Raw genomic sequence first — 25,188 nt, 5'->3', positions numbered from 1 at the left:
ACTGCCCTGCTGTATCACTGCACCGTCATAATAACAGTGCCCCCCACAGCCTGCCCCACATATACTGCCCTGCTGTATCACTGCACCGCCATAATAACAGAGCCCCCCACAGCCTGCCCCACATATACTGCCCTGCTGTATCACTGCACCCCCATAATAACAGAGCTCCCCCACAGCCTGCCCCACATATACTGCCCTGCTGTATCACTGCACCGCCATAATAACAGAGCCCCCCACAGCCTGCCCCACATATACTGCCCTGCTGTATCACTGCACCGCCATAATAACAGTGCCCCCCACAGCCTGCCCCACATATACTGCCCTGCTGTATCACTGAACCGCCATAATAACAGAGCCCCCCACAGCCTGCCCCACATATACTGCCCTGCTGTATCACTGCACCGCCATAATAACAGAGCCCCCCACAGCCTGCCCCACATATACTGCCCTGCTGTATCACTGAACCGCCATAATAACAGAGCCCCCCACAGCCTGCCCCACATATACTGCCCTGCTGTATCACTGCACCGCCATAATAACAGAGCCCCCCACAGCCTGCCCCACATATACTGCCCTGCTGTATCACTGCACCGCCATAACAGTGCCCCCCACAGCCTGCCCCACATATACTGCCCTGCTGTATCACTTCACCTCCATAAGTGTCCCCAGAGCCTGCCCCATATATCCTGCCCCTCCATAACAGTGCCCACCCCACAGCCTGCCCAACATATACTGCCCTGCTGTATCACTGCACAGAACAGCTCACCTCATACTCTGTCAGCAAAGAGTGTCACCCATAGTGTCTGGGACTTGCCTGCACTTTTCGGGGCTGTGGACCTGCACCTACAGTGATCACGAGAGAGAAATCTGTAAATCAAGCGTCTGATCCTGCTTGTTACCTCCATAGTGATAAGTTTGTGAGTTCTTATTAGTAATGATTATTATGTCCATGGACACCTGCAACTGGATCTGTTACATGAATCTCCTGGACCCCAGTGCAAACTGTGTAGCAGACTCTTCACTCTGCACCCCTACACTCTCTGCTTTTACCATTACATTAATGTCAATATCATGCACAATGCAAGGTGGGAATGTATTTAGTCAAAGAAATAAAGCAGCACTCTGTGGCGCCATAGCAGGCAAATATGAAATATGAAAATTGAATTGCATTACTGCTCTAGAAATATGAAAAATTGAGAATGCTTAGCGCATAAATTGGCCAATTCATGTTTACCTGGCAGCCTATTTTATGAGAGGATTGGCATTAAGTTAGGTCCTGGAAATGAGAATTACCTTAACGTGGCTTCCAGGTACATATGAATTGGCCAATTTATGCGCTAAGCATTCTCAATTTTTCATATTTCAAGAGCAGTAATGCAGTTCAATTTTCATGTTTCATATTTGCATGCTATGGCGCAACAGAGTGCTGCTTTATTTCTTTGATTGAATATGAGTGGGTGACTCTAGGTAAGCACCTGTTCAGACCTAGGGAATGTATTTAGGACCTGTTCACATGGAGAGGATTGTGCTGAGAATCTACAATAAGTCTGATGCAAAGTCTGAAAAAGGGATACGGATGGAGTATGCGGTGAAACCGCAGCAAATCCATAACGTATCCCGCAGGCTGCCGATACTCCGCTCTGTGCCCCCACATCTGCCACAGCTGTTATGTGCTGCATAACCCAACCTCACGTCCACTTTTTATTTTATCTAGAGAAACAAGTAAAAGGCAAAGATCCAGCATTGGATGATGATGTTTCACAGAACCTGATGGCAGTGGCAGAAGCTGTGAAGGAATTGGTAAGAATGGAGCCGCACATAAGACCTTAAAGGGAGTCTGTCATCCTTAAAATGGCAAATAAACTGTCTAAACATTAATATGGGAACCTAGCTTCTTTTTAAGTGACACTGGGCAAGTAGAGCTAAACTTAAGATTTTATTAAAAATCAACTTTTATTTGATTATACAAATGAGGTGGCTTTGGCACACCCCTGGTCTTGGTGCGCCGTCTAGCCCTCCTACTTGCATAATAAAACCTGTACTTTACATTGGCTGACTTGTCTCTAACGCCCAGAGCCTGTCTTCTGTCTGCGCCTGCACACTAACACTGAATGAGTGCGGCAGCACAATATCTACTCCCTTTATAGTAGACAAGTTTTATGTTTGATCCTATCAATATATAAGAGACGCTGTCACCTGTACAACAACATTCTTTATTACAAATATTTCTTAGGCCTGATGAGGCTGATGTATTTATTTTTAACATCTACATCAAAATGGAAGTAAAATCCTTTTTGAAAGTGAATATTCAAAGCTCTGTTTACTTAACTTGATGGACAGCTGATAATGTCTCTACTCACCTAGTCTGACTAACAGCTCCTCAGTGTCGCTCCTCTCTGCTGCTGCTGAGTCTCCACCCCCTAGTCTGACTGATAGCTCCTCAGTGCCCCTTCTTTTTGATACTACGGAGTTTCCACTCTCATAGTCTGACTGACCGGTCCTCTGTTCCCCTTCTTTCTGATATTGTTGAGTCTCCACCTGCTTAGCCTGAATGACAGCACCTCAGTGTCCCTCCTCCATGCTCCGGAGTGTCCACCAGCTTAGCCTGAATGACAGCTCCTCAGTGTCCCTCCTCCCTGCTGCTGAGTCTCCACCCGCTTAGCCTTAAAAACAGCACCTCAGTGTCCTCCCCATGCTGCTGAGTCTCCACCCGCTTAGCCTTAATGACAGCTTCTCAATGTCCCTCCTCCTCCTCCATGCTGCAGATTCTCCACTCGCTTAGCCTGAATAACAGCTCCTCAGTGTCCCTCCCCCTTGCTGCTGAGTCTCCACCCGCTTAGCCTTAATGACAGCTTCTCAGTGTCCCTCCTCCCTGCTGCTGAGTCTCCACCCGTTTAGCCTTAATGACAGCTTCTCAGTGTCCCTCCCCCATGCTACTGAGTCTCCACTCGCTTAGCCTGAATAACAGCTCCTCATTGTCCCTCCTCCCTGCTGCTGAGTTTCCACCCGCTTAGCCTTAATGACAGCTTCTCAGTGTCCCTCCTCTATGGTGCTGATTCTCCACTCGCTTAGCCTGAATGACAGCTCCTCAGTGTCCCTCCTCCATGCTCCTGAGTGTCAACCAGCTTAGCCTGAATGACAGCTCCACAGTGTCCTCCCACATGCTGCTGAGTCTCCACCCGCTTAGCCTTAATTACAGCTTCTCAGTGTCCCTCCTCCATGGTGCTGATTCTCCACTCGCTTAGCCTGAATGACAGCTTCTCAGTGTCCCTCCTCCATGGTGCTGATTCTCCACCCGCTTAGCCTTAATGACAGCTTCTCATTGTCCCTCCTCCCTGCTGCTGAGTCTCCACACGCTTAGCCTGAATGACAGCTCCACAGTGTCCTCCCCCATGCTGCTGAGTCTCCACCCTCTTAGCCTTAATGACAGCTCCTCAGTGTCCCTCCTCCCTGCTGCTGAGATCTCACTGCTTTGTACAAGCTGCAGCTGTCAGGCTTTGTGATAAGAGACTCAATACACTTGGACTTTATAGCTGGACTCTGAAAATACTCTTTATACCAGAATGTACTAGGCATTCTGATGTTGAGTTTCAAAGTAAGTACACCGGCCTGAAAAGAGTTTGTATTATGTGAGGTCAAAAAAGATAGGTTGTGTTTGCCCAAATTGCAAAAAAGGAAGGAATATTATGAGCTTCTGCATTTTGGATAGAAGATCAAATAAATCACATTCAAGTCCCTGGAATCACAAATCCGCTCTCTTATGTGTCATATGGGCCAATTGTATTTTCTTCTCCAATTAGGAAGACACAAGACGACACACGCGGGAGCTGCTGGAAGTAGAGACTATAGAAAACAGCAAATTGCGCTACAACATTATACATCTGCCCAGAATCATCACAAGAGAGATTGAAGGTGCGTGGTACAGAGGTTCTCTCCACATCAGGACCCTTTAGGTGGGGTATGTGTGGTGGGAATGTGTAAATCTACAGGACTTTATTGAAAGTCTCTACATTGTATAATACAGTTGCTTCTCACAAAATTAGAATATCATCAAAAAGTTAATTTATTTCAGTTCTTCAATACAAAAAGTGAATCTCATATATTATATAGTCATTACAAACAGAGTGATCTATTTCAAGTGTTTAATTCTGTTTTTGTTAATGATTATTGCTTACAGCCAATGAAAACCCAAAAGTCATTATCTCAGTAAATTAGAATACTTTATAACACCAGCTTGAAAAATGATTTTAAAATCCGAAATGTTGGCCTACTGAAATGTATGTTCAGTAAATGCACTCAATACTTGGTCGGGGCTCCTTTTGCATCAATGCGGCGTGGCATGGAGACGATCAGCCTGTGGCACTGCTGAGGTGTTATGGAAGCCCAGGTTGCTTTGATAGCAGCCTTCAGCTCGTCTGCATTGTTGAGTCTGGTGTCTCTCATATTCCTCTTGAAAATACCCCATAGATTCTCTATGAGGTTAAGGTCAGACGAGTTTGCTGGCCAATCATGCTCAGTGATGCTGTTGTTTTTAAACCAGGTACTGGTACTTTTGGCAGTGTGGACAGGTGCCAAGACCTGCGGGAGAATGAAATTTCCATTTCCAAAATTTTTGTTCGCAGAGAGAAGCATGAAGTGCTCTAAAATTTCCTGGTTGATGGCTGTGCTGACTTTGATCTTGATAAAACACAGTGGACCTACACTATTAGATGACATGGCTTCCCAAACCATGGTTTGCCCGGATGGTTGATTCTCTGATCTGATTGAGGCCGTCAACCAAACTCCGGCTCAGTGCCAGATCACGCGGTGTGCTTCAAAAAAGCTAAGCGCCTCATAGAACATTTGCCATTCACTCAGAGTTTCGGGATATAGTTAATTGGCACAGGGAGTGACCGAATATGCGCTTTACAGGACAAAAACCACTTGAGGCGAAGTATCCGTTCTCAGCTGATCTGAGAAAAGATTGGGCCGAGTCTCTTGTAGTAGACCTGCCAGTCTCTCGCCTGGCATCCAAAACCCTTCTATCCCTGCTGGACAGATCATCTATTAAAAATTCCACAGACCGCCGGATAGAAAATTTGGCTCGATCTGTCTTTGAAGTCTCAGTTGCGGCTCGAGGTCCTTCCTTCGCTGCAGAGTGGGTAGTTAAAGCAAAGGTTTCCTGGTCGGAAACCTTAGCTAATTCCAGAGCAGTAATCTTCCTCCGAAAGCAGTGCAGCTGGCTAGCCTAATTTCTCAGGCAGGAGATTACCTGGTACACTCTTCTTTTGATGCGGCCAACTGTGCGGCTCTATCGGCGGCAAATGCCATCACGATCAGAAGATCTTTATGGCTCAGAGAATGGAAGGCGGATTTTGTATCAAAGAAGTCTCTGACATCTCTTCCTTACCAGAGTGGGCGTTTGTGTGGAGAGAAGCTATATCAGCTTATCTCGGATGCTACAGGAGGAAAGAACAAATTTCTTCCCCAGTAGAGGCTTAGGCGTCCTTTTCGACATCAACAACAAATCCGTTTCCGATCCTTTTGCGCCAATCAGGGTTGGTCCACTAACACTACCTCTTCAGGATCAGGACGCTCTCCCTGCACGAACAGAAGACCCTAGGCATCCTTTAGGTTCAATCAGCAATGGAAGGGCCAGCCCAAACAGTCTGGATCTAAGGGATCTAGGTCCCACAGATTTTCCGTCGACACCAGCAGGGTAGGCGGTCGCCTACTTCTGTTTCACCAGGTCTGGCTCTCAGTCGTTCACGAATGAATCAGAGACCTGGTGTCTTCCTGATACAAAATAGATTTTGTTTCTTCGCGTCCCTCGTTTCATTCCTTTCCTTCCCAACTTCCAGCATCAAGGGCAAAGGCTTTTTCCCGAGCCATAGACTCTATGTGCCGCGATGGCGTCATTGTTCTGGTTCCGGAAAACAAAAGGTTGAAGGGATTCTACTTCAATCTATTTGTTGTCCCAAAAAAGGGCGGAAAAGTAAAACCCATACTAGAACTCAAAATTCTAAACAGGTTTGTCAAGGTTTGTCAAGGTCCGTCATTTCCGCATGTAGTCTCTGCATTCTGTCATTACCTCATTGGAAATAGTTTTTAGCATTCATCGATATTTGAGATGCTTACCTGCACATCCCGATTTCCCCCTCCCCCTCTCCCCCACCAAAAGTTCCTGCGTTTCTCCATTCGCAAAAGCATTTTCAGTTCACGGCCTTGCCCTTCGGCCTCGCTACCGTTCCCAGGGTTTTCACAAAGGTCATGGTGGCTGTCATGTCCATCCTGCACTCTCGGGGTGTTGTCGTCCTACCCTATCTGGACGACCTCCTGGGCAATGGTCTGTCTTTCCACGACTGTGCGGAATCCGTTCGTATCACTTGCGATCGACACCTCTTGAGGGTTGGTAATTGTCCTTCAAGACAAGGTCCTAGCCCTCTCAGTCATCCCCTCATTCCATCCGCTTTGCGATGAGGGTACTGGGGAAATGGTGGCAGCAATGGAAGCGGTTCCTTTCGCACAGATGCACCGCCGTCCCCTACAGCATGCTCTTCTAGTGGCTTGGGACAGGAACCCTTTTTCCCTTGACTGCTGGTGCCCCCTATCCCTGCTGGTCAGGCAAACTCACAGATGGTGGACATTGCGTTTCTCCCTCAACCAAGGAAAGTCCTTTCTCCCGGTTCAATGGCTAGTGGTGACTACCGATGCCAGTCTTCTGGGCTGGGGAGCAGTTTTTCGTCACCATGCTGCTCAGGGCCTCTGGTCATCTCAGGAATCGAAACTTCCAATCAATGTCTTGGAAATCCGAGCGATATGGCTAGCGCTTCTGCAGTTTCATTATCTCCTAGCGGGTCACCCCATCCAAATTCAATCGGACAACGCCACGGCTGTGGCATACATCAACCATCAAGGGATACCCGCAGCAGGGCGGCCATGCGTGAGGTAACTCATATTCTCCGGTGGGCAGAGAGGAACCACTCGGTAATCTCAGCAGTACACATACCAGGCGTGGAAAACTGTGCGGCAGATTTCCTCAACCGCCAGGGTCTCGCCTCGGGGGAGTGGGAACTTCATCCGGATGTTTTCCGACAGATCTGTCTTCGTTGGGGGACCCCAGATGTGGATCTAATAGTGTCCAGACTGAATGCCAAAGTCTCCAGGTTCATAGCTCGGTCACGAGATCCAAGAGCCATAGGAGTGGATGCTCTGGTTCTTTCGTGGCGACAGTTCTGTCTTCTGTACATTTTTCCCCTCTGCCGCTTCTTCCGAGAGACATCAGAAAGATCAAGGCGGGAGGGGTTCCAGTGATCCTGGTCGCTCTGGATTGGCCTTGCCGGGCGTGGTTTGCAGAGTTGGTGCGCCTCGTCGCCGATGTACCCTGGCGACTGCCATATCGTCCAGATGTGCTCTTCCAGGGGCCGATTTACCACCAAAACTCAGTGGCCCTGTGTTTAACGGCTTGGCTGTTGAATCCTGGATTCTAACCATGCTGGTTATTCACAACAGGTCACGTCCACAATGATTAGTGCTCGTAAGCCTGCGTCGGTACGCATTTATGCCTGTACCTGGAAGACATTTTTTTGCTTGGTGCAAAGCTCGTGGATGTCTCCCCCTCCTCTTCTCTATTCCCACCATTTTAGAGTTCCTACAGACCGGTCTGGACTCAGGCCTGGCGCTCAGCTCGCTCAAGGGCCAGCTACCTGCCTTATCGGTCTTATTCCAACGTAGGATTGCAACAAAACCTCAGGTGAAGGCGTTCATTCAGGGGGTTACACATTTCCCCCCCCCCATCACTTGCCTTTAGACTTACTTACTTACATACTTTCTTGAAGCACTATGTATAATGTTCATATCCAAGCTTCGGCCGATACGGGGGTATATGGGGGCTGGGCAGAAGAATTCTGCAGGCTGCGGTGGTGCACATCTAGGCAGTTGTTACGTGAAGCCTGATGGTAGCAGCATAACACCCATGGTCCTGTGTCCCACAATGAGTGGCTTGGAGAAAATGATTTTACGGTTAGTACACAAAAATCCCTGTTTTTTTTTTTGTTTGTTTTTTTGCTGGACATCCCCTTTAATTCTTCTAATGGTGTGAACAGAGGGGCCACTCTATATTAATCTGTGATGAGCGTCAGGAATATGTTTTTTCTGTTACTAGATGCAGTTACAAGTGCTCGTGAGTCCATTGCTTCGGAGAGACATCAGTTAGAACACAAACTGAAGAATATAACCCTGGAACTGGAGAAAACTGAAAGAAAAGGGAAAGAAACTGAAGAGATTAATGTATTTTTGAGGTGAATGTATCCATAGTCTCTAGAATAAAAAGCCATTAATCTTCATACAGTAGTGAAAAAAATATTATGTTGAGTGCAGCATGGAGTGTGAATCTCCTCTCAGAACATGCAGAATATTCTGTAGGGAATCCTCAATATCTGATGCTTAAAGGAATTGTCCACTACTCCGAAAATCTCCAGTAAAATTTGGTGCTGGCACCACTCCAGCAGTGTCAGCATTTGCTCTCCTGGGGCTCTCGTGACATTGGCCTCAGTGATCGCATGACCTAATCAGCGCTGGCTTCACTCCCTGAGGAAGGGAAAGCTGCAACTGCTCTCACGCCTCCTCTGGAAGCTAATTACATTCGAAGGAGAGGAAAGTGAAGCATATGGACATTTATTTCACTTACATATGTGTATTTTGAGATAAAAATCCTCTTAGCAATTGAATCTCATTGAACATTTTGCATCATTTTACTTTTACAGGCTCTGTTTCCTTGTATATTGCTGGCTGCGGATTGAATTGAGAATCTGCCTGTGAGCTGATTTTAAACAGGATAGTAAAAAAAAAAAAAAAAGAAGGAATGTCTTTTTTTCCCTTGAGATTCTCTCTACTAATTGATGACCACATCAAAGTTCAGATCAACTTTGATGTCATCTGTAATCCGTACAGAGAAGTTCAGAAAAAGAAAGAGATTACAATTTTTTTTCCATCAGAACGAGATCAATGATAGATTCTCAGTAAACTCACTCTGCAGTGGACTATGGTAAGAAAAGGTGCAAATAATAAAATGCCCCTGATGTGGATTTCTTTTTTCTATCTTCAATTCCCCAGTTCTGTAAATGCACCTGCTCGCCACTAAGGAGTGTATTGAAGGCTGTTATTTTATTGAGTTGAATATAGGATTTATACGCAAGGTATTAAATTGCTTTACTTAGCTAGGCAGTATGAAGATAAGCAAGTTTGCAATTGACTTGCTTTTTCTATCTGCTGTCATTTTCCTGCAATGAGCGCTTTTGTCTTATTTCTTATTTCTATACAGTAGTAGTTTGCACAACTCCCTCCCTCTCAGCTCCTGACAAGCTGCCATTATAAATCTTGTAAAATCATCAGCCCTGTAGCTTTTAAAGCAGGTCTTCTAAGGCTAGTTTCACACTAGCGTTTACCTGATCTGCGGCAGGCTGCGGACTTCCTCCGTGAAGCCCCGCCCTCGGCTGCGCCTCCACCGCTAGCTCCGCCTACTTCTGCATGCGGCCCGCATGCGACCTCCGTACCTATCTTTAACATTAGGTACACAGGTCGTGCGGCTGTATGCAGATGCTGCCGCATGCGTCGTTTTGACGATGCGGAAAAAAAGAAAATGCTACAGGCTGCGTCCTACGCTGGTCGCCGCATCGTCAAAACTGTGCATGCGGCAGCATCTGCATACAGCTGCACGACCTGCGTACCTAATGTTAAAGATAGGTACAGAGGTCGCATGCGGGCCGCATGCAGAAGTAGGCGGAGCTAGCGGCTGAGGTGCGGCCGAGGGCGGGGCTTCATGGAGGAAGTCCGCAGCCTGCCGCAGATCAGGTAAATGCTAGTGTGAAACTAGCCTTATCACTGCTCTCACTGTCCAAAACTGTGTGCTTGTTCAAATTCCCTGTTATCTCTATATGCAAATACATAGATAGTAATATAGCCTGCCCTGCCAGAAACCAGGCAGTATGGAAACTGCAGACCTATGAGCTGCTCAAGAGACTACTTAATAAGGGAAGCGGAGAATTATAGCTGCATATGAAAAATAAAACAGGGCTCTAACCGAAATAAATATATTTGACTATAAATCGGCACAGAAATGCTTTAATACATGACCACTGAATTGCTTTTTATTGGTCGGGTTTTATCATGGAGATGTTATTTGCTGACATGTACAATGAATTTCATTGTATTCATAGCCAACAGGGGGAAACCTTATGGGACAAACATCAAGAAGCAGTCGATCTCCTAAACCAGCAGATGGCAGGCAAAGCCCATCAGAGCATTCGTGTAAATGAGACCCACAACAAGCGAAAAGAAGCTGAGGAAGCAGTCATCGAATATCAACACAGGACTGAAGACCTGGCAGAGGACATGGCTATAGAAAAGCTGCAGTTTATGGAGGAGAAGGAAAGACTAACTGCAGAGGTGCACATAGTCATCACATAGGACAATATTAATTTTAAAGCTTGGCAATTAAAACCAGCTTGATTCTTTAGTTGTCACTTCATGATTCCCAACACTACATTTACAAGTACTTGCATTATAGCTTTTGCTGCATTTCAAGTTGGAAACTTGTAATTATTACTAAATATTGCTCAAAATTAACAATGTTGACACTTTTTGCAGCAAATTCACAAAATCGTGCGGATCTTGCTACAGATTCCCCTGCAGACTAGCACAATCTCCTCTTAATAAAAAAGTACTCCGCTCTGCTAGGAATACCTCTGCTCATAGCAGGGCATTTATGCCGGGCATGGACTTCTATGGTGACTTTTCATTCCATGTGTCCACTACCACCGCATTTTAATGAATATTGCCCAAACTATATGTTGTGGAAGCACATAATAAAAAGAACCCTATGAAATAAAATGTGAGAATCATAAACACTTATTTATGAACATGATTGGCTGTCTAGATTGCAGAAACACAAAGACAGACTGAAATCCAAGATGCCAGAAATGCAGAAAAGAAAGTGTATCTCAGCCAGAGAAAGTCGGTGCTATATGAAGTGGAAGAGAAAATTAACATGGAAAAAGAGGTAAGATGCGGAAGTTAGAGATCAAAAAAAGTACAATATAATAGCTGATATGTATAGCAAATGGGAATGTATGTATCATTGTATAATCAGATTTATAGTATACCAAACCCATACTGTGCAACAAAAGAACTAATTAATGAAGTAGGAATATAAAAGGATCAGGCACCCGTACACGCAAGAGCAGGGGTGTTGGAATTAACGTATTCTCTTCTTTCCTAACATCTGAGGAAAGTCGGGAGGCCTCCTTACACATCAGAAGGACGGTCTGTCCTGTCAGGGTCAGCTGACTTTAGTCTAAAGTGTATGGGGGTCTTTAGTGTCATGTACTTCAGCACTGTTCCCCAACCATTGGCACAGGAGCCACGTGTGCCGCAGTATATCTATCAGTAGATGCTATGGCCACATGTCCTTCTGTCTGCTCACATCCTTGTCCCTGAATACAATAGTAGAATAAAAGATATCATATGAAGTAATATCATTGGTTAGCTCCGTACAGTCATCTGATGGCCGTGGACTAGTGATGAGCGAATGTGCTCTGATAAAGTGCTGTCCGAGTGTCTTCGGCATGCTTGAATAATACGTTCAAGTCTCGGCAGCGGCATGTCTCGCGGCTGTTCGACAGCTGCAACACATACAGAGATTGTCTAACAAACAGGAAATCCCTGCATGCGTTGCAGCTGTCAAATAGCTGCGAGACACTCAAAAGACTGCATGCTCAGCTAACACCTTATCCGATCACGTTCGCACATCACTACCGGGGACCTCAAATGCTGAGCTATGTATATATGGTCACTAGAAGTATTGTACACATTTTTATTTTTCTCCTTTTTTTTTTTTTCAGAATATATCTTCTATGAAGGGCAAAGTTTTACTTTTGGAAGCTTCACATGGACGACTGACCAATAAACTAGACCTGCAAAAGAAACAGTCAGCAGATACCAGAAACAAAATGTAAGTTGTAGCAAATACAACTATAGCAATAATAGATGTTCCTGCGCATCCGTAGGCAGAGGATCAATCTTCAGGAAATTTGTGAGACCGAAAGCATTGTCTGAATTGAAAATTATGTTAGGGAGAGTAAGAACCTTATTATATTAGATGACTGTACCCATTATAATCTATATTGAGGTGGGCTGACACAAGCTGAGGTTTTAGCACTTGAATTGGGACGTCCCAATGGATACACCTTGTCGCAGTGGCTTTTTTGCTTTTTTGATCAAAATGGTGTTAACGAAATCCCCTATGTTATTTACATGTACTATTTACTTATGCAGGGTATACGCTCATTTTGCTCTTAGGTTTAACCCATTAGATAGTTGGCTTTTCCTGCCAAAATTAGTGGGCTTGGACAGCATTTATCTACTGTGTATGGCGCCTTTAATATGTGAATATTGTGCTGCTATTTGCATAATCGATTGTCTTAACACTGATATTTCTAACAACTTGAATTCACAAATTGTCGTTTTAAACTTCTTAGAGATATTCTACAGCTGCACATTGCGAATAGGACAGAGATTTTTTACAATCAAAGCCACTCTTTGAAAGCTGAAATATCAAAGGTAAATGGCTTTAGTGTTAGAATTATGTTTATGGTTAACACTGATTCTTAGAATCTGAAATAATTTTTTTATTTATATTATTGTCAAAGGATCCAGTCTGATGTAAAAAAAAAATAAAATCAATAATACTCGCCCTACTGCCACTCTTCATAAATGGAAGCCGCAACATATATGCGGCTTTCTCTTCATTTGTATGGGAATTCTGAAAATGTCCTTGCAGGCTTATTCTGAAACAATTTTTGAGGCTCATACAAATTAATATTCAAACCAAATGGAGACTAGAGTATAATCCAAAATATTCAATTTTATTAGCAACAATCACATGGAAATATAAATAATGCAATCCAGAGTCTGGTTGGCTACACTATAAGGAGCATACTGGCTAGGTATTAAAACATGCAGTTATATGAAAAAGTTTGGGCACCCCTATTAATCTTAAGCTTAATGTCTTATAAAAATTGTTTTTTTTTTTGCAACAGCTATTTCAGTTTCATATATCTAATAACTGTTGGACACAGTAATGTTTCTGCCTTGAAATGAGGTTTATTGTACTAACAGAAAATGTGCAATCTGCATTCAAACAAAATTTGACAGGTGCATAAGTATGGGCACCCTTATCATTTTCTTGTTTTAAATACTCCTACCTACTTTTTACTGACTTACTAAAGCACTTTTTTTGGTTTTGTAACCTCGTTGAGCTTTGAACTTCATAGCCAGGTGTATGCAATCATTAGAAAAGCTACTTAAAGTGGCCACTTGCAAGTTGTTCTCCTGTTTGAATCTCCTCTGAAGAGTGGCATCATGGGCTCCTCAAAACAACTGTCAAATGATCTGAAAACAAAGATTATTCAACATAGTTGTTCAGGGGAAGGATTCAAAAAGCTGTCTCAGAGATTTAACCTGTCAATTTCCACTGTGAGGAACATAGTAAGGAAATGGAAGAACACAGGTACAGTTCTTGTTAAGGCCAGAAGTGGCAGGCCAAGAAAAACATCAGAAAGGCAGAGAAGAAGAATGGTGAGATCAGTCAAGGACAATCCTCAGACCACCTCCAGAGAGCTGCAGCATCAACTTGCTGCAGATGGTGTCACTGTGCATCGGTCAACTATACAACACACTTTGCACAAGGAGAAGCTGTATGGGAGAGTGATGCGAAAGAAGCCGTTTCTGCAAGCACGCCACAAACAGAGTCGGCTGAGGTATGCAAAAGCACATTTGGAGAAGCCTATTTCTTTTTGGAAGAAGGTCCTGTGGACTGATGAAACCAAGATTGAGTTGTTTGGTCATACAAAAAGGCGTTATGCATGGCGGCCAAAAAACACAGCATTCCAAGAAAAACCACTTGCTACCCACAGTAAAATTTGGTGGAGGTTCCATCATGCTTTGGGGCTGTGTGGCCAATGCCGGCAACGGGAATCTTGTTAAAGTTGAGGGACGCATGGATTCCTCTCAGGTATCAGCAGATTCTTGACAATAATGTTCATGAATCAGTGACAAAGTTGAAGTTACGCAGGGGATGGATCTTTCAGCAAGACAATGATCCAAAACACCGCTCCAAATCTACTCAGGCATTCATGCAGAGGAACAATTACACTGTTCTGGAATGGCCATCCCAGTCCCCAGACCTGAATATCATTGAACATCTGTGGGATCATTTGAAGAGGGCTGTCCATGCTCGGCGACCATCAAACTTAACTGAACTGGAATTGTTTTGTAAAGAGGAATGGTCAAAAATACCTTCATCCAGGATCCAGGAACTCATTAAAAACTACAGGAAGCGACTAGAGGCTGTTATTTTTGCAAAAGGAGGATCTACTAAATATTAATGTCACTTTTCTGGTGAGGTGCCCATACTTATGCACCTGTCAAATTTTGTTTGAATGCAGATTGCACATTTTCTGTTAGTACAATAAACCTCATTTCAAGGCAGAAACATTACTGTGTCCAACAGTTATTAGATACATGAAACTGAAATAGCTGTTGCAAAAAAAACAATTTTTATAAGACATTAAGCTTAAAATTAATAGGGGTGCCCAAACTTTTTCATATAACTGTATGTAAAGTGCATAGTTCAAATACATGTAAATAATCATTGTTCAAAAACAGCAAATTGGTTTGGAGTCCTTCAACAATCACCAAAAATATAAACAAGGAGACGCCTCCTGATGAAGTAACCACAAAACGTGCGTTAGGACGACGGGGTTCTACTGGCTTTTGAGTAAGTTTCCTTCATTATTAGTGATGAGCGAATGGCATTGTTGCTCGGGTGATCTCCGAGTATTTTGTAGTGCTCGGACATTTAGTTTTTGTCCCTCAGCTGCATGATTTACGGCTGCTAGCCAGGCTGAATACATATGAGGAATGCCTGTTTGTTAGGGAATTCCCACATGTATTCAGGCTGTCCAGCAGCTGTAAATCATGCAGCTGAGGCTACGAAAACGAAATCTCCGAGCACTACATATACTCAGAGATCACCCAAGTGTGCCCAGGCAGACCCGAGCAACAATACTATTCGCTCATCACTATTCATTATCCATTATAATGCCTTTTATGTAGATGTGACTACATAGTGCTGTTGCCCGCTGGCCACACTTAATTCACTTGGTATTTACACAGAAAGTTTTAGAGATTTAAGGTACCGTCACACTCAGCGACGCTGCAGCGATATAGACAACGAGCCGATCGCTGCAGCGTCGCTGTTTGGTCGCTGGAGAGCTGTCAAACACAGCAGCTCCACAACAATGCAGGAGCGATCCTGTGACGTAACGGTGACTCACTTATCGTTCTCACAGGTCGTTAGCTCCATGTTTAACATTGCTGACATCGTTGCTTTTGCTGTCAAACACGACGATACACGCCGATCTGACGACCAAATAAAGTTCTGGACTTCTAGCTCTGACCAGCGATATCACAGCGGGATCCAGATCGCTGCTGCGTGTCAAACACAACGAGATCGCTAACCAGGATGCTGCAACGTCACGGATCTTTGTCGTTCTCGTTGTAAAGTTGTTTAGTGTGAAGGTACCTTAAGGCTGGTTTCACACTTGTGTTTGGCTGGTCTGCGTATGGCTGTGTACATCCGCATCCGCATGTGTCGTCCTGCGTACCTATCTTTAACATTGGGTATTCAGGGAAATGCGTTGTATGCGGATGTGTCCACATGCGACGGGAACGCAACTTTTTGCAAAAACCTCACTTGTTGAATGTACATCTGGCAGTGGTCTGGGAGAAGCTGCTCAGTTAAATAGGCATGGCAATCATCCGGGATAGTGAACACTGGGAGACAGCTGATGCCTCCCAGTCACAGATTGGATAGTCAAGCTGTCAATCAACACACTGACGCTTCAGCATGCCCCTGTACCGAATTGGACGACTGAGCTGTCAGTAACTGCATCCCAGACACCCTGAGGGGTGGAACCGTGACACCAGCAAGTTCACCTCTGAATGGCATGAGAAAAACAAAACAAAGATTTTGGAGTAGCCTAGTCAAAGTCCTGACCTTAATCTGATTGAGATGCTGTGGCATGACATTAAGAAGACAGTCCATGCTCAGAATCCCTCCAATTTGACTGAATTACAACAATTCTGCAATGATCAGTGGGCCAAAATTCCTCCACAGCATTATAAAAGACTCATTGCCAATTATCTCAAACACTTAACTGCAGTTGTTGCTGCTAAGGGTGACCCAACAAGTTATTAGGTTTAGGGGGCAATCACTTTTTCACACATGGCCCTGTGGGTTTGGATTTCTTTTAGACCTTCATTTAAAAACTGCATTTTGTGTTTTACTTGTGTCATCTTTGACTAATATTTAAATTTGTTTGTTGATCAGAAACATTTAAGTGTGACAAACATGCAAAAGAATAGGAAATCAGGAAGGGTGCAAACACTTTTTCACTCAACTGTATGTGAGCTGTAACCTGACCATTAGATGCCCCACATATATAAATCATAACAAACCCTATAAAATACAAATTTTATTCCTTAATTTAAAATGCCACCAAAACTGTGGCTACCACCACACAAACTCAGAAACACCGTGAACCAAAAACTGATTTAAGGGATACTTTTTCCCTATTTTGGTGCCTACACTGATGCCTTCCTAGCTGCGGGGGTTGGCACCCTAGGGGGAGCGTTGTGGCGCCCACGCTCCACGATGGCCAGCCCTAGGGCCCCTAGATACACCCTGCCAAATCTATTGGGCCCCTCTACCCAGATAAGTAGCTAAATGATCCCCTAATATCTAAACAAAGGTCACACCTATAACTAAAGGTACCGTCACATTAAGCGACGCTGCAGCGATATCGACAACGATGCCGATCGCTGCAGCGTCGCTGTGTGGTCGCTGGAGAGCTGTCACACAGACAGCTCTCCAGCGACCAACGATGCCGAAGTCCCCGGGTAACTAGGGTAAACATCGGGTTACTAAGCGCAGGGCCGCACTTAGTAACCCGATGTTTACCCTGGTTACCAGTGTAAAATGTAAAAAAACCAAACACTACATACTTACATTGCCGTGTCTGTCGCGTCCCTCGCCTTCAGCTTCCCTGCACTGTGTAAGCGCCGGCCCTAAAGCACAGCGGTGACGTCACCGCTGTGCTTTGCTTTACGGCCGGCACTGACACAGTCAGTGCAGGAAGCTCTGAGCAGCAGCGCGGACGCCGGGGGTCATGACAGACATCAGAGGGTGAGTATGTAGTGTTTTTTTTTAACTTTTACAATGGTAACCAGGGTAAATATCGGGTTACTAAGCGCGGCCCTGCGCTTAGTAACCCGATATTTACCCTGGTTACCATTGTAAAACATTGCTGGCATCGTTGCTTTTGCTGTCAAACACGACGATACACGCCGATCTGACGACCAAATAAAGTTCTGGACTTTCAGCAACGACCAGCGATATCACAGCGGGATCCAGATCGCTGCTGCGTGTCAAACTCAAAGATATCTGTATCCAGGAAGCTGCAACGTCACGGATCGCTATCGTTATCGTTGTTAAGTCGCTCAGTGTGAAGGTACCTTTAGGAAATCCTGATCCCCAGACCATGTTTAAAAACAATAGAGAACATGTGTCTTGGCATAAGGCGGCAATATACATAGATTTGGCATGATACCAGTCTATACTTTTATATCCGTGTAGGCACCATAACAGGGAAAAAGTATCTCTTAAATCAGTTTTTGGTGTTTGTGAGTTTGTGTGGTGGTAGCAACAGTTTTGGTGTCATTTTAAATTAAGGAATACAATTTGTATTTTATAGGGTTTGTTATGATTTATATATTTGATAGGTACCCTGGATTACTAATCTAACTTTAAAATCATTAGATGCACCACATGCTGAAGATGTACCACGCTAGAGAGGAGATGCTGAACTGTTGTAGCAGAGCCGTAACAGCAATGGCTGATGAAGCTGAGCTGGAACAGCGATGACTGATAAAGCAGAGCCGGAACAGCAATGATTGATGCGTCAGAACCGGAACAGCAATGATTGATGCGTCGGAGCCGGAACAGCTGTGATTGATGTGTCGGAGCCGGAATAGCTATGATTGATGCATCGGAGCCGGAACAGCTGTGATTGATGTGTCGGAGCCGGAATAGCTATGATTGATGCGTCGGAGCCGGAACAGCTAATGGTTGATGCGTCGGAGCCGAGACAGCTATGATTGATGCGTCGGGGCCGGAACAGCTGTGATTGATGTGTCGGAGGCGGAACAGCTATGATTGATGCGTCGGAGCCGGAACAGCTATGATTGATGCGTCGGAGCCGAGACAGCTATGATTGATGCGTCGGAGCCGAGACAGCTATGATTGATGCGTTGGAGCCGGAACACCTATGATTGATGCGTCGGAGCCGGAACAGCTATGATTGATGCGTCAGAGCCGGAACAGCTATGATTGATGCGTCGGAGCCAGGACAGTGATGATGATTGATGCGGCAGTTGGGAGAGAGGGAGGGCTGATCTAGGAGAGTTGTAGCAACAGGGCAGTGCTGGAACAGTATAATATAGATGTTTCAGATGTTCTGCATAGTGTGGCGGCTGCCTGAGCTGGACTAATGATGTAATTGGAGGCCATTGGGTTGTTGGCAGTGGATGGCAGTGCTTGGTACTGGAAGCAGCACAAGTGACTGACTAGCATTTTCGTAGTATAATATTATATTTAATGTTGTCATTTATTTATAGATCGTGCCATCATGGGTTTTAAACTTTTTCTTTCCAAAATTGCAATGTCATTTTTTCCTTGAGGCAAATATCATCTTATAAACTTTTCAATGGATTCCCACTGAAATCTATGGGGAAAAAATCTTTTTTTTTTGTCTAAAATAAATAATTTTTGCAATAGGGTTTCATTTAACTTTTTAGGACTGTTTGGCTTACACTGTAGATTGTTATGGTTCTCAATGGCAAGAGAACATAGCCCAGCAAACATACGAACTAGCTCTTGGAAGGATGGAAACTAAACTGACCATGAACTAAACCTGCCGCACAACTAACAGTAGCCGGGTAGCGTAGCCTGCGTTTTATCCCTAGACGCCCAGCGCCGGCCGGAGGACTAACTAATCCTGGCAGAGGAAAATATAGTCCTGGCTCACCTCTAGAGAAATTTCCCCGAAAGGCAGACAGAGGCCCCCACAAATATTGGCGGTGATTTTAGATGAAATGACAAACGTAGTATGAAAATAGGTTTAGCAAAATTGAGGTCCGCTTACTAGATAGCAGGAAGACAGAAAGGGCACTTTCATGGTCAGCTGAAAACCCTATCAAAATACCATCCTGAAATTACTTTAAGACTCTAGTATTAACTCATAACATCAGAGTGGCAATTTCAGATCACAAGAGCTTTCCAGACACAGAAACGAAACTACAGCTGTGAACTGGAACAAAATGCAAAAACAAACAAGGACTAAGTCCAACTTAGCTGGGAGTTGTCTAGCAGCAGGAACATGCACAGAAAGGCTTCTGATTACAATGTTGACCGGCATGGAAGTGACAGAGGAGCAAGGCTAAATAGCGACTCCCACATCCTGATGGAAACAGGTGAACAGAGAGGATGATGCACACCAGTTCAATTCCACCAGTGGCCACCGGGGGAGCCCAAAATCCAATTTCACAACAGTACCCCCCCCTCAAGGAGGGGGCACCGAACCCTCACCAGAACCACCAGGGCGATCAGGATGAGCCCTATGAAAGGCACGGACCAAATCGGAGGCATGAACATCAGAGGCAGTCACCCAAGAATTATCCTCCTGACCGTATCCCTTCCATTTGACCAGATACTGGAGTTTCCGTCTGGAAACATGGGAGTCCAAGATTTTTTCCACAACGTACTCCAACTCGCCCTCAACCAACACCGGAGCAGGAGGCTCAACGGAAGGCACAACCGGTACCTCATACCTGCGCAATAATGACCGATGAAAAACATTATGAATAGAAAAAGATGCAGGGAGGTCCAAACGGAAGGACACAGGATTAAGAATCTCCAATATCTTGTACGGGCCGATGAACCGAGGCTTAAACTTGGGAGAAGAAACCCTCATAGGGACAAAACGAGAAGACAACCACACCAAGTCCCCAACACAAAGCCGAGGACCAACCCGACGCCGGCGGTTGGCAAAAAGCTGAGTCTTCTCCTGGGACAACTTCAAATTGTCCACTACCTGCCCCCAAATCTGATGCAACCTCTCCACCACAGCATCCACTCCAGGACAATCCGAAGATTCCACCTGACCAGAAGAAAATCGAGGATGAAACCCCGAATTACAGAAAAAGGGAGACACCAAGGTGGCAGAACTGGCCCGATTATTGAGGGCAAACTCCGCTAAAGGCAAAAAAGCAACCCAATCATCCTGATCTGCAGACACAAAACACCTCAAATATGTCTCCAAGGTCTGATTCGTCCGCTCGGTCTGGCCATTAGTCTGAGGATGGAAAGCAGACGAGAAAGACAAATCTATGCCCATCCTAGCACAGAATGCTCGCCAAAATCTAGACACGAATTGGGTACCTCTGTCAGAAACGATATTCTCCGGAATACCATGCAAACGGACCACATTTTGAAAAAACAGAGGAACCAACTCGGAAGAAGAAGGCAACTTAGGCAGGGGAACCAAATGGACCATCTTAGAGAAACGATCACACACCACCCAGATGACAGACATCTTCTGAGAAACAGGAAGATCCGAAATAAAATCCATCGAGATGTGCGTCCAGGGCCTCTTCGGGATAGGCAAGGGCAACAACAATCCACTAGCCCGAGAACAACAAGGCTTGGCCCGAGCACAAACGTCACAAGACTGCACGAAGCCTCACACATCTCGAGACAGGGAAGGCCACCAGAAGGACCTTGCCACCAAATCCCTGGTACCAAAGATTCCAGGATGACCTGCCAACGCAGAAGAATGAACCTCAGAAATGACTTTACTGGTCCAATCATCAGGAACAAACAGTCTACCAGGTGGGCAACGATCAGGTCTATCCACCTGAAACTCCTGCAAGGCCCGCCGCAGGTCTGGAGAAACGGCAGACAATATCACTCCATCCTTAAGGATACCTGTAGGTTCAGAATTACCAGGGGAGTCAGGCTCAAAACTCCTAGAAAGGGCATCCGCCTTAACATTCTTAGAACCCGGCAGGTAGGACACCACAAAATTAAACCGAGAGAAAAACAACGACCAGCGCGCCTGTCTAGGATTCAGGCGTCTGGCGGACTCAAGATAAATTAGATTTTTGTGGTCAGTCAATACCACCACCTGATGTCTAGCCCCCTCAAGCCAATGACGCCACTCCTCAAAAGCCCACTTCATGGCCAAAAGCTCCCGATTCCCAACATCATAATTCCGCTCGGCGGGCGAAAATTTACGCGAGAAAAAAGCACAAGGTCTCATCACGGAGCAATCGGAACTTCTCTGCGACAAAACCGCCCCAGCTCCGATTTCAGAAGCGTCGACCTCAACCTGAAAAGGAAGAGCAACATCAGGCTGACGCAACACAGGGGCGGAAGAAAAGCGGCGCTTAAGCTCCCGAAAGGCCTCCACAGCAGCAGGGGACCAATCAGCAACATCAGCACCCTTCTTAGTCAAATCAGTCAATGGTTTAACAACATCAGAAAAACCAGCAATAAATCGACGATAAAAGTTAGCAAAGCCCAAAAATTTCTGAAGACTCTTAAGAGAAGAGGGTTGCGTCCAATCACAAATAGCCTGAACCTTGACAGGATCCATCTCGATGGAAGAGGGGGGAAAAAATATATCCCAAAAAGGAAATCTTTTGAACCCCAAAAACGCACTTAGAACCCTTCACACACAAGGAATTAGACCGCAAAACCTGAAAAACCCTCCTGACCTGCTGGACATGAGAGTCCCAGTCATCCGAAAAAATCAAAATATCATCCAGATACACAATCATAAATTTATCCAAATAATCACGGAAAATGTCATGCATAAAGGACTGAAAGACTGAAGGGGCATTTGAAAGACCAAAAGGCATCACCAAATACTCAAAGTGGCCCTCGGGCGTATTAAATGCGGTTTTCCACTCATCCCCCTGCTTAATTCGCACCAAATTATACGCCCCACGAAGATCTATCTTAGAGAACCACTTGGCCCCCTTTATGCGAGCAAACAAATCAGTCAGCAGTGGCAACGGATATTGATATTTAACCGTGATTTTATTCAAAAGCCGATAATCAATGCACGGCCTCAAAGAGCCATCTTTCTTAGCCACAAAGAAAAAACCGGCTCCTAAGGGAGATGACGAAGGACGAATATGTCCCTTTTCCAAGGACTCCTTTATATATTCTCGCATAGCAGCATGTTCAGGCACAGACAGATTAAATAAACGACCCTTAGGGTATTTACTACCCGGAATCAAATCTATGGCACAATCGCACTCCCGGTGCGGAGGTAATGAACCAAGCTTAGGTTCTTCAAAAACGTCACGATATTCAGTCAAGAATTCAGGAATCTCAGAGGGAATAGATGATGAAATGGAAACCACAGGTACGTCCCCATGCGTCCCCTTACATCCCCAGCTTAACACAGACATAGCTTTCCAGTCAAGGACTGGGTTATGAGATTGCAGCCATGGCAATCCAAGCACCAACACATCATGTAGGTTATACAGCACAAGAAAGCGAATAATCTCCTGGTGATCCGGATTAATCCGCATAGTTACTTGTGTCCAGTATTGTGGTTTATTGCTAGCCAATGGGGTGGAGTCAATCCCCTTCAGGGGTATAGGAGTTTCAAGAGGCTCCAAATCATACCCACAGCGTTTGGCAAAGGACCAATCCATAAGACTCAAAGCGGCGCCAGAGTCGACATAGGCATCCGCGGTAATAGATGATAAAGAACAAATCAGGGTCACAGATAGAATAAACTTAGACTGTAAAGTGCCAATTGAAACAGACTTATCAAGCTTCTTAGTACGCTTAGAGCATGCTGATATAACATGAGTTGAATCACCGCAATAGAAGCACAACCCATTTTTTCGTCTAAAATTCTGCCGTTCACTTCTGGACAGAATTCTATCACATTGCATATTCTCTGGCGTCTTCTCAGTAGACACCGCCAAATGGTGCACAGGTTTGCGCTCCCGCAGACGCCTATCGATCTGGATAGCCATTGTCATGGACTCATTCAGACCCGCAGGCACAGGGAACCCCACCATAACATCCTTAATGGCATCAGAGAGACCCTCTCTGAAATTCGCCGCCAGGGCGCACTCATTCCACTGAGTAAGCACAGCCCATTTACGGAATTTCTGGCAGTATATTTCAGCTTCGTCTTGCCCCTGAGATAGGGACATCAAGGCCTTTTCCGCCTGAAGTTCTAACTGAGGTTCCTCATAAAGCAACCCCAAGGCCAGAAAAAACGCATCCACATTGAGCAACGCAGGATCCCCTGGAGCCAATGCAAAAGCCCAATCCTGAGGGTCGCCCCGGAGCAAAGAAATCACAATCCTGACCTGCTGAGCAGGATCTCCAGCAGAGCGAGATTTCAGGGACAAAAACAACTTGCAATTATTTTTTAAATTTTGAAAGCAAGATCTATTCCCCGAGAAAAATTCAGGCAAAGGAATTCTAGGTTCAGATATAGGAACATGAACAACAAAATCTTGTAAGTTTTGAACTTTCGTGGTGAGATTATTCAAACCTGCAGCTAAACTCTGAATATCCATTTTAAACAGGTGAACACAGAGCCATTCCAGGATTAGAAGGAGAGAGAGAGAGAAAGGCTGCAATATAGGCAGACTTGCAAGAGATTCAATTACAAGCACACTCAGAACTGAGAAAAAAAAAAAAAAAAAAAAAAAATCTTCAGCAGACTTCTCTTTTCTCTCCTTTCTCTGTCAATTAATTTAACCCTTTATGGCCGGTCAAACTGTTATGGTTCTCAATGGCAAGAGAACATAGCCCAGCAAACATACGAACTAGCTCTTGGAAGGATGGAAACTAAACTGACCATGAACTAAACCTGCCGCACAACTAACAGTAGCCGGGTAGCGTAGCCTGCGTTTTATCCCTAGACGCCCAGCGCCGGCCGGAGGACTAACTAATCCTGGCAGAGGAAAATATAGTCCTGGCTCACCTCCAGAGAAATTTCCCCGAAAGGCAGACAGAGGCCCCCACAAATATTGGCGGTGATTTTAGATGAAATGACAAACGTAGTATGAAAATAGGTTTAGCAAAATTGAGGTCCGCTTACTAGATAGCAGGAAGACAGAAAGGGCACTTTCATGGTCAGCTGAAAACCCTATCAAAATACCATCCTGAAATTACTTTAAGACTCTAGTATTAACTCATAACATCAGAGTGGCAATTTCAGATCACAAGAGCTTTCCAGACACAGAAACGAAACTACAGCTGTGAACTGGAACAAAATGCAAAAACAAACAAGGACTAAGTCCAACTTAGCTGGGAGTTGTCTAGCAGCAGGAACATGCACAGAAAGGCTTCTGATTACAATGTTGACCGGCATGGAAGTGACAGAGGAGCAAGGCTAAATAGCGACTCCCACATCCTGATGGAAACAGGTGAACAGAGAGGATGATGCACACCAGTTCAATTCCACCAGTGGCCACCGGGGGAGCCCAAAATCCAATTTCACAACAGTAGATCCTTGCTGTCTGAACAATGGTCAGCATGAATCGGACATTGGCTGCTTTTATTGCAGCCATGTATGTTTTATTTTGAATCGCTGCCGTGTTTCATTGAAAAGATTGCGCGACTCTGATCACAAGTCCGAGTGATTAGTGGGGAGAGACCTGTTGGTGTAGGGCAGCGGGATGAGCAGGGACGCTGCCTTGGACTAGTCATCTGAGATGCATGACCCTTCAGTCAGCTTTTCTAAGTATGGTTTCTCTGAAATGCCGCAGTGAAGCATACACAACTGCAATAGACCATGGTTCGGGCAGCATAAATCTACTGTCAGAACCCCTTTTACGTGTCAATTCACCAGTGGGCTCCTTCTCACAGAAGAATCTGAAACCCTTACCTTTTTTTTTTTTAAATACTTTCTTCAAAGCTGATTTATAAGCAAAGGATCAGCTATCAACTGGAAAATCAGCTTAAAGGAAAGTTAAAGAAGAAGTAAGATC

The 25,188-nt window shown here is 45.0% G+C and overlaps 1 protein-coding gene across 1 annotated transcript in view; it reads left to right on the top strand.

The window, feature by feature from the left end:
• The window catches only part of CCDC175 (coiled-coil domain containing 175), a 124,204-nt gene that overhangs the window by 2,968 nt on the left and 96,048 nt on the right, over positions 1 to 25,188 (top strand). Inside the window, exons 2-8 of the mRNA XM_077265265.1 lie at positions 1,715 to 1,800; positions 3,801 to 3,912; positions 8,144 to 8,279; positions 10,197 to 10,425; positions 10,916 to 11,038; positions 11,880 to 11,989; positions 12,516 to 12,597. Coding sequence (XP_077121380.1) covers positions 1,715 to 1,800; positions 3,801 to 3,912; positions 8,144 to 8,279; positions 10,197 to 10,425; positions 10,916 to 11,038; positions 11,880 to 11,989; positions 12,516 to 12,597 — 878 coding nt within the window. The remainder of the gene's footprint in view (positions 1 to 1,714; positions 1,801 to 3,800; positions 3,913 to 8,143; positions 8,280 to 10,196; positions 10,426 to 10,915; positions 11,039 to 11,879; positions 11,990 to 12,515; positions 12,598 to 25,188) is intronic.

The sequence above is a fragment of the Ranitomeya variabilis genome, chromosome 1 (genome assembly GCF_051348905.1).
Source record: "Ranitomeya variabilis isolate aRanVar5 chromosome 1, aRanVar5.hap1, whole genome shotgun sequence".
Classification (NCBI taxonomy): domain Eukaryota; kingdom Metazoa; phylum Chordata; class Amphibia; order Anura; family Dendrobatidae; genus Ranitomeya; species Ranitomeya variabilis.
This window is presented reverse-complemented; position numbering and strand designations above follow the sequence as displayed.